Raw genomic sequence first — 17,464 nt, forward strand, 5'->3', positions numbered from 1 at the left:
CAACATAGCATGGGCTGAATACAACAAGACAAGGTATAATTAAGAAGAACAAAAAGACTCTATCATCCTTCTTGGCCTCAATCACTTGTCATTTTAAACTGGCTTTTTAATGCACTTCTACTCCTTTATGTTTAGTGGCTTTAATTTCCTACTCTGTAAGTGCTAAAAGCCTGGCCATAATTAACATTGACAAAAAAAAAAAAAAAAAAAGTTCCAAGGTTTCTATTTTAAGTACCTAATCCACAGAAATGGCCCTTATAAGTCCTTAACATGGCCAGTGTTTCAGTACATTATTCTTTCATATAATTGTCCTCTGAATCTAGTTTTTAAAAGTTCTTTTAAGAGCCTGAGTTCATATAGATCCAAAGGTTGGCCCATTAGCGCTTTGCGCAATTAGCAATATGTAATTCTTTACTTTAATATGGAAAGTGGAACTGCATATTTATATTTAAAAAGAGATAACTTTAATTCCTGAAAGTAGTGCTTTGAGGTCTTTCATGATTAAATCTGGATTTTTTATAATAACTTGAGATTTTTATAATAAATGAGATTTTCAGACAAGAAAAATAAAAACTAACAGAAGCTAATATTTAAGATGAAAGAAAGAGAGAAAGAAAGGAAAACCAAAAGTGTGGAAAATAAATAAATAAATAAAAATTTCCAATTTTCTTTTATGGCAATTATAGATACAAATGTATTTAAACTTTTATTATGTGGGTACAAAATAATTTTCATTTTTTTTATCATGTACTGTTTTTTCTATCCTCCAAACCCATATATCATAATTTTATTTATTTTATTTTATTTTGAGCAAAAAGTCCAAAAGGAGTTTCCTATTGGCATTAAACTTAATTAGTGTCTTTTTTCTAATCAAGACTATCAATTTAGCTATATCTGCAAGCTCCATCATTTTCACCATTCTTCCACTGTTGATATCAAATTTTTCCACTGTTGTGCATAGAAAAGTTTATTTGTTAATCCCAAATCCTGATGGGTTCATTGTATTTTAAAAATCATTTACATTAAAGTTGCATGTATCTTAGATCCATTTTTTAAGCTTTTTTACATGTCTACTAACATGATAAAAAGTCATCTCTCATTCACATTCAGAATTTAATTTGATACATTTTTGACAATTTATATGGTGGCATGTACCAATGATACATCATTTTTTTTAAAAAAAATCTTTTAAAGATTATTACACAATATAAATTTCGATTTTTTCAACTTTATATTCAACAACATCATTGTTCTATTTGTATGTTATAACCAAAAATTTTAGCCCATTTTATCACACATTCTTTTGCTTCTATTTCAAATTTCAGTAAAATGTATATATTTTAGCCACAACATTTTCATCATTTGTACCTAAACCTCTTTCAATTCAGTGTTACAATGTTCAAAAACAAAAGTCCTTCTATCTATTTCAAGTCTTTCTATAATTGTACATAAGAAAATCATTGACACATTTTGTCCTTCTAGTATCAAATCTTCTCTTGATTTAATTTAGGATTTTCCCTGAGAATTCTTACATTTCACCATAAGTTAACCACTTGTAATTTCTCTTCTGTAATATGTTTCTTTTGATGCAAGCAACAAGTTATTTTCGAACACAATCTGGGTTTATATCTATTCCATGTTCTTGATATGACATGTCTGATAAAATGATTTTTTTAAAATCTATATTATAGCGTTGTCATATCAGAACTAAATATTGCACTTAAATTTCAAATCATTTCCTCTGAACTCCAGTAATATTTTTTTCAGCATTGCCCACTCTTCCATCCAAACAACAAGGTGCAAAGAATAAACTCAAACTACATAAACCCAAACTTTCTCTTTCTTTAGCTTGAAATAAGAGCCATAGTAGCGCAGTGATTAGAATGCAGTATTGCAAGCTGACTCTGCCCTCAGGGCAGGAGTTTGATCCTGACCGGTTCAAGGTTGACTCAGCCTTCCATCCTTCCAAGGTGGATAAAATGAGAATACAGATTGTTGGGGACAATAGGCCTACACTGTAAATTGCTTAGAGAGGGCTGTAAAGCTCTGTGAAGCGGTATGTAAGTCAATGTGCTATTGTTATCTTGTAATATCTTACACTTGATTCATGTTTTTCCCCTGCCAAATTTATCAAATTTAGATAAGTCTTTCTGCCATTTTTGCCAGTCATTTAGAATATTGTATATAAAGTTGATCATTTCACATTTACTTTTTTAAAACTGAGAAATGGGTTTCAGAGTACAAAATAACCAAGAATTATGTCAACTGTGAGTGAGCCATTCATTAAATTATCAGATACTTTCCTTTAAAATGATCAGAAACATTCTTCAGAGAAAGTACTACATTGCTGGTAACAATGTAAAATGATGTAAAAACAATATTCCCAGGTTGAAGAGGAGAGATTTCTTGAGTATTAATTTTTTCCTCCTATAGTGGAAGAGGGAAAGTAGCCAAAAATAGCCTTTAACTATTTTTTTTAAACCAAATCTTCCTGTGCTGATATTATCTTCCATGTGAGTAAGCTGGGAAACTATATAAATTTGTGTAATAAAAAAATAAATATTATTATGTATTTTTTCTGAGTTGTCTAGGTAAGGTTAATGGACGGATAGTCTAATATCATATTCTCCATCCAGCTGATGAAAGCCTCTGCAAAGAACAATTTTGAATATAATCAATAAATATGTCATTTTTTGCTGCAAGGTTATTATCAATATCACTTCTGATAAAACATCAGCACTTGTTCTAAAAGCACACAATCACATAGACAAATCCAAAGGAGAAAGCATGCAGTAAACACAGGGATGTCCTGTGTTTTATTATCAGCATTATGAAATTCTCTTTTCTTGTTGGAAAACAATTGCCTAAATCCTGAAGTATATTAATAATAACTGACAATTGGATGAGCAAAACCTTACATTAAATCACATATTCTTAAATTTATTATTAACATATCTGTTTTGCTTTTTGACCAGTAGACTGTAGACATGAAAAGTACATCATTACAGTTAATCGGGGATCTGAATATTGTAGCAGTCATCTGCCAAATATAATGAGTTAACTGAATTTATCAGACAAGCTTACAAAAAACCTAGGATTATAATGAGGCCCTATTGGAAATCCTATTTGTAGGACATATTGAATACAGTCCTAATATCAAAAACTGATTAAGTCCCTTGCAGTGCAAACATCTTCATAAAATGGATACATCATGTATAAAACATAAACTTGTTATATTTTAGATAACATTAAAGAAACATTAAAACATTTAAAATATTAAAATCACAGATCAACTTTTCACGGAATCATGGAATGGAAGGTACATTAGAGATCATCTAGTCCAATCTTCTGCTCACTGTTGAAATCCATTATAGTATCATCTTCAAGAGATGAATCATCAACCTGTATTTAAACATACCTCTGTTCCATGGTTGAACAATTCTTACATTAGGTCTGATGTCCAGCCACAAATTGCTTTATTGTAATTTGAATCTATTGTTTCTTGTCTTCTTTGAAAAAAAAACCAAACGCTGAGCACTTCTGCCCCGTTTTTACATGATAGCCATCAAATTCTTAAACATGTTTCCTTGCAATCTTCTCTTCTCTAGACGAAACATACCCAGCATCTCCAACTTCCCTGCACAGGTTTTTTTCCCCTTCCAGATCCTTAGCATCTGGATTGTTTTCCTTTGGATATTTTGTGTTCTAAACAACCACAGCTGGTAAACATACAACATCATTATCAAACATTAAAAACATCAATTCAATCCCATATATCCCAAACCCAATCCCATATATCACTGCACAAGACACAAATTAATAATTGATAAGATTTAGAATGCTTTTTAAAAATTCAATCATGTATCCAAATATTCTGACATTGGTTTTTCAGTGCTTTAAATTTATTTTCCTTTCCTTTCCTTTCCTTTCCTTTCCTTTCCTTTCCTTTCCTTTCCTTTCCTTTCCTTTCCTTTCCTTTCCTTTCCTTTCCTTTCCTTTCCCAATTGTAGTTTGTATTATCTTACTGGACTTAAATGATTTTCCACTATTGAACCATCATTATTTTCATTATTTTTTATAGGCTACTGTCATAGTTTCAACCTTAAATCAAATTATACACTGCCATATAGATGAAGTAAAAATACTGCCATTCATGTCTTACAGTTTATTCAAACAAAAAATTGGGAACACATTTTAAGTCAAAGCTGTTGCACTGATAGTCATGGGACGAGAATTTGTTACTATAGTTTCTGATAATTCTATCTACCTCCCTGCCTCCATTATCCAACACACATACAGATAAAATTCTTAATCACAAGAATTAAGAAGTATACATATAATAATAGGTATACATACCATCAATTAAAGAGTTCTTTTGGATGAATATTTGCTTACTTTGAAAGATTTGGATTTAGGTTTCTAGAAGTAAAAAAGAAAAAGAAAAGATCATTACTAGGGCTGTGCAAATCCTTTGAAAGAGATACTTTGGAACATCCAAAAATCCATAGAAAGCATTTCTCAAATCTTTCACACAGCTATGGTTTTCCCAAAATGTAAGAAACTCCTCCCATGAACATAGAAAACATTTGGTTGCGTTGATGATTTCAAAATGTATTTCTGTATGTTTTAAAGCATTTAGTCAGGAAAATTTGCATTGCTGTTTAAATTACTAATCTAAAGGCTAGTATTGGTTGTGAAATCTGATAGATTAATTTGATGTCCTGACCTGCTATCAAAGTGAATTAAAAATGGTTGAAGAACTGCAGTGATGTTTTGAGGTTAATGGTGGATGATGGACTCTTAATAAAGAACATGCACCAGAATTTATAATATTTGCAATGCAATAAGGATGATTGTCTTCAAAACAAAAAAAAATAAAACAAATAAGTTGTCCTACTTCCCAGGGCTTGTACTTAATGTAAACAACTAATTATGCGAAGATCAGTCTCACTGACACTGATGGAATGTATAAGGTAGTCGTCGACTTACAACAATTCATTTAGTGAACATTCAAAGTTACAATGGGCCCTGAAAAAAGTGACTGTTTTTCACACTTACAACCTTTGTAATTGTGTGATCAAAATTCAAATGCTTGTCAACTGACTCATACTTATGACCATTGCTGTGTCCCAAGGTCATGTGATCACCTTTGGCGATCTTTTGACAAAGCAAAGTCAACGGGGAACTCAGATTCTCTTAACAGTCGGGTTACTAACTTACCATCTGTGGTGATTCATTTCACAACTGTGGCAAGAAAGGCTGTAAACTGGGACAAAACTCACTTAACATTCACTAAATGAGTAATTTTGGGTCAATTGTGGTTGTATGTTGAGGACTACCTGTATTTCTTACTTTTTCCTCTGCAGTCCAGACTTTCTCCTGTAATGGAGGAAGCTCTGGGCATGAGCACGTGTGTGTATGTGTACATGCATGCAAGGAATACAACAGACATACATTCATTGATGAAGTATGTGATATTCCCCAAATTACTGAGCTATGTAAAAGTACACATGTCTTCCTGTGTTTTCTTTCTGCTTTATTCTGTCTTATTTACTTTCTTTCTGTTTCTCAAAGGCCTTTCACATCTGATGATGAGCGAACAAGGTAAGTCTTTTCTTTCCTGCCTTCTTCATCAACTAATTAAAACTTCAATAAGCAACCCTTTTGGAAAACAATCAAGATGCTATATATCTTCTCCAAACTTTTTGCAGTTGTATCACTCATTTGCCAGACTCTACAGAAAATAATGTTCATAATTTAATGTATTGGAATAAATGAATAAATGAATAAATGAATTTACATGTAAAGGCAATATTAGAGGAGAAATGCAAAATTTTCCTTCTCTTGTATGGATGTGTAACCTTCATGTTTTCAACTCTAGTACAGTGACTTGTTAGTCACTGGCCTTCAAAATTAGTCAGTGATATGTAAGATCGTGACGACAGTTTTCATGGCATGCAACAAGGACCTAGGAGGCAACATTCATAGCGAACAGTCACTCTCCTGTCACTTTGCAACATTAAGTTTTATAGTGTTATACATATATTTTGGTCTGCAGAATTGATCTGCCGAAAGAGCTAATTTTAAAACGGGTCATGCTTATTAAATTTGAGTTGCCTATCATGATGCGTTATTTGAAAGTCACAGATATATTGGTGTTATGCTGATCATAAAGAAGTGATACAGTTGCTGGGAGTATTCCACATCAGATTATGAAAGATTTAGATAGACATGTTGCTGGGAGTTAGGTGGCCTAATAATAATTAATAATACAAAATACCAAAACCTGCAAGTAGAAGGATTGTGAAAAAATAAAGCAAAGATAGTAATCTCAAAACAACTGGAGCACCATTTGAACATCATCAGCATTGACAAAAATCACCATCGGTCAATTGCAAAAGGCAGTGTTACTTAAAACAGCTTATATCCTGCAATGGTACCTGTGACCAGCAAACAATATCTGCCTATCCCAGGTCCTTGGGAAAGACTCAGTATCTATTTGGGTGTATATGCCAAACCCAGTCTATAAACATCTGGCTGACTGTGTGACCAACCATAATAATTGGGCATGTATCTTTATCTCATCAAGCAGCAGGAGAGGAACTAAGGAGCTGGAATCACAACATTAAGATGTATAAATGTATAATGTATAAAATTCAGAATGGAATTCAAGTGTTCCACTTTAGCAACATTGGAATAAATAGAAACATGCAATTATGGCAGGTTATCCATGTTCTGATAGATCAGTTTGGGAGCTGATAACCCCCTTTACATTGTTATTGTTAGCTCCAGCCAGAGAATGAATGTACCTTTTTTAAAAATGGTGAGTCTGGAAAGAAAAAGACAGAATGAAATTAGAGTGACCCAAATATCTGATTCTTGCATCCTTTGCTATGAGATACATTTGTAGAGTATTCTTCTGTAAGTCAAGTAGTCATTTTAATACTAAAGAAGTGTATACTTCTATTTGCTGGCCATAGCAAGAAATGAAAACAAGTGAATTCACAGCACAGCTATTTTGGAATATTAATGAATGGTGCTAGCCAGTAGGACATATTGTATACAGGCTGTATTAAGCCAGCAGTTTTTAAACCTGGCTTTGTTAAATGAGCATAGTAGTGTGGTTTTCATGTTAAAGTGGACAGATATCCTATATTGCTAAGCAAAAGTAACAATGTTATGCATAAGCCAAACTAATTTGTTTTTTTTTTTAGTTGGTAAACAACAAATGTAGTGTGTTCAATTTAAAGGCAATCTTGGGTCCTTAGACTGCCTCTAAACATGTCTGTGTTTCTTCATGTTCCTTATATTTAGTCATATTTAGTCATCTGACATTTTTTTCATTTCTCTTTCTTAGCCTCATTCTTTTGAACACCTATATTTCTCTTTTCAGCTAATTCGTTCCCTAAATTCATCAAAATTATATAGAGTGTGTAACATGCTACTGTGTAAATAACTGTATTTTTAAATACATATTATATACAGTGGGAATATAATATAAAATTCAGTGTGTCTTTATACATCCAGTACAATTCATCCTACACCATTGTGGGTAGGTGGAAAATATATTTCCACGGAATATTGTTCTCTTTTTCTTTGTTTTAACCTTGTTTTCTTTATGGTCAATTTGATGTGTTTTTCTGGATTTTTAACATGCTTCTATAATAAGAGCTTGGCGTTTCTCCATGTACAATTGGAGTTAAAGAGTTTAATATTATATTTTAATCTGCACTGTGTGTAGTTTGTGATTCTACTTTCTTTTTTTGTTTTAATATGTGTGCTTTTGAGTATTGTTTCTTTTGTGCTGTGTTCATTGGTTTATGTTCAAGTGATGTGAGGTGTGATCTAATTTTTTTTGTTTGTTTTTATTATGTCTTTCTTTCTGTTCTTTTCTCTTGCCTTCTCTCTGATGGACACTTCTCCGTACCTGTGCTTATGTGGACTTACAACTTCATACCATATAGGTAGAAGTAAAGGTATAGATAATTTTCCTTTGAAAATAATGTTTCTGGTTATTAACATATATGTAAAATGTTGAGATGTTACTTCTAAATGTGTTTGTAGTCTTACAAATGCTTTTATTTTTTTAAAAATAGGACCTTTCTTGCTATTTGTAAGAAATACAGCCTATAATTTATTGATGAACTCCTACCATATGGCATTTGGCAATGGAAAGAAGAAAAAGAAATTGTAGAACTTTTTGCAATGAGGAAGAGATATGTATCAGATTCAGCTAAGTCACCAGTGTTTTGAGCACTCTGATATATAATACTTACTATGGAACTTCTCATCTTTATTGTAGCAACAATTAGGCAGACTACAGTAGGCTGTTTACTAGATAATCAGCTTACTCAATAAAAGTGTTAGGCAGACAGCCAGGGTCTGTCTTGTATAATGAACCTATGCAATTGTGCTTAAATAGGCTGTAGGTTAACTGTGAGAGCACCCTGGCTCAAAAGATACTCACTTTATTGGATAACAATGTACAAATCTAAATTGGCTACATATAGTGTATACAAAAAAAGAGATGCAGAACTTACCATAAAATTAAAGCGAGAGGAAAGAAACAGTATAGTGAGATTCAAATAATTGTTCATACTGGGGATGCATGTAAGAATTTATGTTGCATGAATCTAGTGGAAATAGAAATACTGACTCTGCACAATGCAAACATGTTCTCTTGAATGCCTGTCTCCCTCAAGCACATCAAGTGAGGTATGAAGGTTTAATTTTCCTTTCAGCAACTTACATACATTATGGTGCCAAAAGGATAAACAGTTCAAACTATTCAATAAATATTCAGATGAACTTAAATCCAAGGGGACTGTTGATTTTTCAACATTTATTGCCAAATAAGCTGTTTGGAAATGCAATATGTTTTGCCAATACAATATAGGGAATTCGAGGCAGAAATATAAATATAGGTGAATATAAGGTGGAAATCAGAATCTGAACTATGAGAGCTATTCTCTGTTGAGCAGAAAGTATGTGTTGATTCTGTTCCACACAAACGTCAAAGAATGCGGATGTTCCACATAAGATTCTGAATACTTTCCCAAGGTTCTGTTCTCTTTGTTGAATCCCAGTGTTTCAAGCATGTTCATAAAAAAAGGAAATGGCCTCATGCTCAATACAAAAATCTGTTGCTTCAAAGGTAAGTGTGCAAAGATAAATAATTCCTACCCAGGACAACACATTTATTGGCTCTTCTAAGGCACCTGGACTCATTTGCAACTCTTTTTCAATAATTTTAAATTGTATTGCTTAAATTCTAATGATATGTGGCCAATAATAAATGATTTAGGCTGTTGGATTTCTCTCTCAAGTTGACAAATTATATAAGGTAGGAGAAATTATTAGAAAATACATAGTACAAGGAAAAAATGTTCCTCTTTACTTCCTTCCCCTTTCCTCCTCCTCAGAAGTACTTATTTATATAATTGTAGCAGATATGTAACAGGAACATAGTTAATGATGGCAGAAGCTAAAAAATAAAGGGAAAGAAAGTATGTGTCTTTGTGAAGTTCTAGATCATATAAGTCTCTATAGACCATATAAAAGTGATAAACAGCCAAATAGAGTCAAAGGTTTTTTTAATTATTTATTTGATTTACATGATTCTGGGCAGCTTACAATAAAATAAAAAAAAATACTACTATACAATACAAACAATACAAATAATCAAAACATAAAATACAAGCCCTGGGAATCATAAAAAGTACCATTAATAAGATGTTAATAGGAAATAGGCTCTGAAGTGGCACTGAAGTGACAGGATTTTTTTTTGGGGGGGGGGGGGAGGAATAAATGGAATTTAATAGGCCTTATGTATTTTCTATCTTACCTCCTCCACAATACATGATGGCAAAAATTAGAGCAGAAGTAATAGAGTTCAAATTTGCAGTTATGCTTGAGTGAATACATAGTCACAATTTGCCATTTAATTTGTTACCCGACAGCCTTTAGTTAAAGAAACAATAATTGACCTTCCTGTTATATTTCAGTATAGATATCTCCATTCCTAGAGTATTTTTGTCTATTTTAATGATCATTCTTATCTTTGGCTGCCTGTTAACTTCGGTTTCCTTTTGCACCTTGTAGTCTGTTTCTGGCTCCATTTGGAGGCTTATGTACAGTAAACTATGGGCATGTTTAAATATAAACAGAGCTATTGTTCCCTTGAGGAAATAATATTGATTTCTCTTCGAGCAGGTAGCATTTAATAGTAGAAGACAAGAAGCCTCTGTGGAAAACTAGTATGGCATAATGGGAAGTTCCCAATTTACAAATGCACTAGGAAGTCTATATTCTTTTAGTCTTAACCTAGGATAGTAAATAAAAGCATAAAAATAATGTTGCTATTGAGTAGAGGACAGTATCCTTCAGGTCCTTTCACCTCAGTTGGGAATGCTTGATATTCCATATACAGTATGTAGGATATGAGATAGGCCAGTATTATTCATCCTTAATCTCTTGAAGATGCCAGTACTTCAACCCCCAGAATTCTCCAGCCAGCATGGGAGTTGAAGCCCAGGCATCTTCATGTGGCCAAGGATGAGAAACACTGAGAGAGGTGACTCAAAGGCAGACCTTTTCCATAGTGGCCCTCACTCCTTGGAGCAGCTTCTCCTGCTTTGATGAAAGACTCTGAAAATATTGAGGAGGGAACAAGACCATTACTGAAGGAAGCAGGGTAATTACAGAAAAGATTCCTGATTCCGGGGGACAGGAAAACCTGGCTTAATTATTCTAGATATAAGTTGAGTACTGCTTTGACAGTTCAAGATTCTGTTACATTATCCTGCTGACAATAAAGTTCTTTCTAGAAATCCAAGTGCTTTTTGTTTCCTAAGTTTGCCTGCTTGACATCTCCAGAAGCCCAATTTGCATCTGTAATTATGTATATAAGGGTGTTAAAATAATATCTTGCACATTTTTGAAAGTCTGGATTAATTTTTGCCAAATACTATCTTACTTTGTATTATTGCATTGTTTTAATGTTATTATTGTAATTATTATTTTATGGATTTATAATTGTAAATTTTAGGTTTTATGGATTACTTACTTGTAAACCATTGTGAGTCATTTAGAATCAGTGGTTTGCTTAATTAATTCGTTAAATTATATATTGTCATGACCTGGAAGTGGTTTGCCTTTCCATGCTTGCTCAAGAATTTCTAAACCCCACTCATCCTGCATAGTTTCTTATATAGATCAAAGTTGACTAGGTAGTGCCCTCTAGTTGAGATCTAAATAAATAGAAAATTAATTTACATTTTGTCAGATTATTTTTTCATCCAGTTCTCTGTTGTCTACTTTCACTTTTATTTATCTCAAGCACTTCTTTGTCTCATAATGGAAGAGCAGATCATAATAAGTAGATCTTCCAAGATTGTAAAATATCTGCATGTACAACATGTCTTACTAGCAAGTTATGGTGAGATCATTACTGTGGCTGTTTTTAGTATACCAATATATTAGTCATTAAACATTACAAAGTGTTATGTAAATAAGAATTAATTGCTTTTATTTATATGGAATTCTAAGATATTCAGAACTTATGGAAATTTTTCAAGGCTGAATTGAAAATCAAGTGATCTATTTGATTTTACTCAAAGCTAAGCATACCTATGTTTATCTGGGTTATATTCTTTCAAGCCAGTGCTGCAGACATTACCGTAACATGGTATGCAGGTATTCACATTATTGAATGCAAAATGCTTGTGCAAAACCTTAAGCTCACAACTACCTAGGGTAACATAAATAAAAGAGTCCATTTTCCATCCTTCATGTGTTACTATGATCCTAATTTGTTTGGGACAAAAACCAACATTCCAGATCAAGTTGTCACAAGAAGAAATGATTTGGTGGTTTGTCTTTTAAAGAAAGAAGAAAGAACATTTACTAGCATGCTTTGTTTTCTGGTTTATTAAGCCATTTGAAAATTGTCATTTTCAAATGATAAATTTAAAATGATAAATTAAATCATTTTAATTTATGATAAAATAAAATACTATTATTTTTTCATTTATGAATACACATACACACACAGTGTTTATGTGCATTTAACTTTTCCATTTTTCTCTGTTGATGGTAGCACATTTGTCAAATCCTTTGAGGAATATAAACAGAAGATCTGAATATCTATTTGTCTTTGCAGTTTGAAGGTTGCTTCATCTTTTACCAGGTATGATAGTGTAGATGGATGCATCTACAATTATGGGATAGAATGCAGCTAACAGTATATATTACACAGATTCATTCATTAAGAAAATTAGGCGGAAATCCAGGCACAAGATAAATTGCTACTGTATGAAGAAGAGAAATAATGAAAGAATTTGGGCCCAGAGTCTACTCAGATAATTAGCATGGTGTTGGAACAGATATGACTGTTTGACCAGACGTGTACCGAGAAGGGAGTGGAAAAGCAAGAAACCTCTCTGAGAATGAAGCCAAGGACCCAGGAAGTGTTAGCAAGATCTGAAATGAAGATCTATGGATCTCTTTGGCTGGTGTTAAAATATAGCATTTGGAAAGTCAGACCAGATATCAGTGAGGATATCTGATGCCCACATTCATGAGCTACATATGGACATTCCGTAAGTCGATGCCTACATGTATATTCAGGTACATTATTCTCATGTAAGATTGCCTCCTTTTACTAATCTATAATATTTCTGCCAGGTAAAACGGAGTAATCTCTTAGGCTTTACATTTAATGTTATGTACTAAACCACTAACCCATTGCCCTTCTGGCCATGAAAATACAATAAATATTTATTCAGTCTATGACTAGCACAATTTAAAAGAACAAAAAAGAGTGAAATAAATAAATACAATAATATACTAACAACTAGCAAAATAAATCATATAGCATAACATTCATTCTTCTATTACTATGTTAATACAGCTGTTACCCATGTGATATAAACCTAAAACTTAAAAAAGTCTAAAATAAAAACTGTATATCTCCTAACAATGTATTAGTTAACATAATATTTAGAACATGAGAGGTGGTATTCAGCAGGTTCTGACCAGTTCTGGAGAACCGTTAGCAGAAATTTTGAGTAGTTCAGAGAACCGGCAAATACCATCTCTGACCGGAGATTTTACAGTATCCTTCCCCTGCCATGCCCACCAGGCCACGCCTACAGAACCGGTAGTAAAAAAAATTGAATCCCACCACTGGAACAAAGGTAATTACATTTTTAACCAATTGTATTTTGCTTTCAGTACAGCAACACAAAATTTAGCTACTGCACATGCCCATGCAAATACAGTTGCGCACTCTCAAATGTTGGGAGAAAAAAGAGATTCTATATCCATCTGTTCTGTTAATTTTGGGATTTTAATATGCTTAGGGTTTTTTTCCATAAGGTTAGGTGGATATGCAAAATGCCTTTTAGCGCCACTAATATCTTTCAACTTTCCTAAACTAGTTTCCCTTGCTAATTTTATGTTCCGGTCTGTTGTGTATATCACTTTTTCTTTAGCCTTAGTCTATTTTCTTGTTGCTTTAACATTAGCTTAACCAGAGCTCATTGAGTGTTTCTTAAGTCCTGCTGAAAGTCAGGTGGACTACACATGTAATAAATGATTAAATAAATAAATTCCTTTTCCTTATCTTAAGCTTAACTGAGGTATCCTCTCCACCTGCAGTTCTTCTATACTGTAATTGCAAGAGTTTCTGATTTGTCTTCTGTTTGTCAGGTAGAGCCATGTGGTCAATAATACAGACCTCCTAATATCACAGTATTTCCTTTGGCCTGTTTTGCTCACATATTGACAACTTATTTTGTCTCTAGATCCACTCCAAATCCCAGTTACCACTGCTTTCATATGTTAAAAGCTGGAAAAAGAGGCAGAAACTTTTTGCACACATACACACTGTTTTCCTCTAAATTAAAATGAACCTTATTTGTTATAGTACTTATAGGTAAATAATTTGTGGTTATTCTTAATGTATTCCTTAACAGATGATACAGCTTTTCCATATGGAGGGTTTTACAGTTGTTTTCACTGAGTCATCCTCACCATCCCTAATTCACAAGGTGTTCCTTATTTAATATGATTACCCTATTAAAAAGCTGCAGAAAAAAAATGGAAAATAATTATTTTTTGAGCTTCTTGAAATTCCAGCATTTTTCTCAAGCTCTCCTCAACGTCTATAAGTTCCAAATGCTCAATCTTTTCCACCAGCCAATCTACTCTTCAGCCTTCTCTTTCATATCCCGGCTGCTCCTGATGGGACTTCAAACTGCCATTTTGTTTGTCCTGGTATGCCTGGGTTTATACAGCATCCCCCAGACCACACAACACAAAAACAACACAGCACTATCAAAAATCACCAACCTCTGCCATCTCCTAATGCTTCTTTTAGTTTAAATTTTCTGCGCTATAATGTGTGAAAGAGCACTTATGGATCCTTGGGTCATAACCCAATCTTACATTACATGCATATTTTTTTCTGAAAAAAAGAAATGAAATATGCTCAGTTGCCTTTGACCTATAGAAAAAAGTGTAAATTTGTTAGATATGTCTTTTTATAAATTTGCAAGTACAATGTCATTAAAAGGTACAAGGAGAACAGAAAGCTATAGCATTATGTTCAAGTCCATGACAGACAGACAGACAGACAGACAGACAGACAGATCACTTGGAAGGAGTATGTTGAGCTATCTAAGCAAGGTAAATAATGCTGAACAAAAGGTGGCTAGGATAAATTCACTTATCTCTTTTTACATGCTTAGTGTGATCTAAATAAATATCTGTATCCCTTTCTATCCATACCACTGGGATTTAAAAGCCTTGTGAATATGATTAGCTTTGTAGCCAAGAGTTTACATAAATATTTAAGCAAACCATCAGAAACCAATAATTAAAAGAATGTGCTGCAATAGGGTCTAATTACAAAAGAAATGGTTTTGTTACATCTGCAATACCAACTTCAACTAAAATGGTTGAGTTGTTGATCTGTAATTTCCATTGAGTATTACAGCTTTTATTTAGTTGAAACTCTATTTTGAAGTGTTTCTAAAAGATAAAAACATTTTGCTTTGCTATCATTGAAATGCAAAAAATGAAGGCGGGTTGTGAAGGAGGTTTGTTAAAAAATGGCACATAAATGGCATCTTATACCCCAAAGACTATGAAACATTTATCCTGCAGTAAGCTCTGGTTATTAGAAAACTGGTTAGTTTCCTATGTGTGTCTATGTATGTAAAAATTAGTTGAATGTGCTCAGTCTTCAATCTGAAGTTGAACTGATACTCCATATCCATGCGTGGATTGAAATGCAGCTGTTCTTTAGATTTTGCTGTGATGAAGTTTTCAGTCTGAATAACAGTGTTATTTAAAAATAAGCAATTAACATAGAAAAGAGGGGAAATTGACTTGTGAATGAACATTTCTTATGAGAAATCATCATGGATTAGAAGCCATGTGATCTTTTCTCCTGTACTAGATGAAATGTCAACTCAAAGCTGTGCTTCATATATGGGAAAGAATGTGTGGGAGAATTGATCTTTCATCCTTCTATATCTGGGTTGATGACAGCCTGAGAAAGACGGATGATGCTACTATGGGGAAATGTAGGCTTTGTTTTTTTGTTTTTTAAAGGCAATAATGAAGTCAGTCTTGTATAAAAGGCAGCAAGAAAATTTTATAGATCAGGAGCAGAGGTGGTATTCAGCAGGTTCTGACCAGTTCTGGAGAACCGGTAGCGGAAATTTTGAGAAGTTCGGAGAACCGGCAAATACCAGCTCTGACTGGAGATTTTACAGTATCCTTCCCCTTCCACACCCACCAAGCCACACTCGCAGAACCACTGATCAGGAGGTTGAATGAATATAGGACTGAGAGGGATGGGCAATATTCATAGTTTGACTTCAGACAAAGAATATTCTGAATATATAGGTATACATATACATACATACGTACATACATACATACATACATACATACATACATACATACATAGCTTGGTTTATATTCTTATCCAGATCAAAGGAAGTTATTCATTGTAGCTGTAATATGTACTGAATATTTCTACAACTAAAAAACCATGTTTGTTCCCATAATCTGATTGGTCATCAAAATACTGCTGGCCTGTCTGGTAGCTAAGTTGGGTTATTTCCTAATAATGCCTGTATTTATCTTGCTGTCATCTTCATATGAAGCTATAGGGAGCTATAATGGAATTTAGCTGATAGTTAAATTGTTTCTAGATTGTAGAACAGAGTCTCAGATGTGTGCTTTCCATTTTAGTCAATCCAGCAGCTATTTCTCATTGGTTCAAGGGTGTGGATGAATGTCTTACTTTGCATTATATGACTGGTTTTCTGGGATTTTTCCAACTTTCTTTCTTTTTATTCTAGAAAAAACATTTGTTTAACATACATTTAAAACAGACAAATCAACATATATATATATATATATACACACATATATACATTTTACAGCGTATATTGAGCAATGGTTAATTTTTTTTCTTTTTCTTTATCATGGACGTGATCTGCCTTGTTACAATAACTCCTTCGTTCTTTTAATGTTTTAATTTCTCTATATAGTTTATAATTAAATGCATGTCTTCTGTCATTTCCATAACTTATCCAAATATCAAATATTACCTTTTCTTTAACCAATCATACCAAATGTTCCATATTTCATAATAGTCACTATCTTGTTTATTTTTTAACAATTTGGTTAGGCTATCCATCTCAGCACATTCATGTATTTTTTTTAGTTACCATATCCTCTGAAGGAATGAAAGTGCTTTCCACTTTAGTCAATCCAGCAGCACTTTCTCATTGGTTCAAGGGTGTGGATGAATGTCTTACTTTGCATTATATGACTGGTTTTCTGGGATTTTTCCAACTTTCAATATACACTTGGGAAACATATTTGTATTTTAAGCTGTATAGAATGGGAAAATTATGTTATTGTTATTGCTGCTTTGCTGATTGGAAGGCTGTCCGGTATAATAACTTTTCTCCAAGGGCAGGGAACCAGATCAATCCTCTCTATGGAGTTCCCCCCCGAAAAATTACTTTTGGGGAAAAAACTGTGATCATTTCTCATGTAGATAAATTGGGCTGTCTATATAAAATATATCTAACCTGTTCATGTTATGGTATTATTTTTGTGTATGTTTTTACAGCAGCAAAAAGTAGGGCAACCATAGCTAATTTTTAAAATATTTTGTGTTCAAAGAAGAATTAACTCATTGCATAAATATCTATTTAAGTTCCATTTGCTTAACAAGTTTTAGTTAATACTTCATTTGTTTACAAGTTTTAGTTAATACTGCAGGTTTTGGGGGTTTTTTTACATAAGAAAATCTCTGTTATTCCAGATACTCTGGTCTTCCTGAACCAGATTATTATTTATGACAGCAAGTACCCAGTTTCAAGTTGGGCCAGAAAGCCCATAGTCTCAACAGATCTGGAACATGACAGATAATTTG

General features: G+C 33.1%; 1 protein-coding gene across 20 annotated transcripts in view; it reads left to right on the forward strand.

Moving 5' to 3' along the window:
• The window catches only part of NRXN3 (neurexin 3), a 1,270,300-nt gene that overhangs the window by 86,798 nt on the left and 1,166,038 nt on the right, over nucleotides 1–17,464 (forward strand). For all 20 annotated transcript variants that reach the window (XM_087952028.1, XM_087952029.1, XM_087952026.1 and 17 more), the window contains exon 4: nucleotides 5,575–5,604. In XM_087952028.1, the coding sequence (XP_087808154.1) occupies nucleotides 5,575–5,604 (30 nt within the window). The remainder of the gene's footprint in view (nucleotides 1–5,574; nucleotides 5,605–17,464) is intronic.

This window comes from Notechis scutatus, chromosome 1, assembly GCF_049901735.1.
Source record: "Notechis scutatus isolate UNSWTSFEM ecotype Mainland chromosome 1, rNotScu1.2, whole genome shotgun sequence".
Classification (NCBI taxonomy): domain Eukaryota; kingdom Metazoa; phylum Chordata; class Lepidosauria; order Squamata; family Elapidae; genus Notechis; species Notechis scutatus.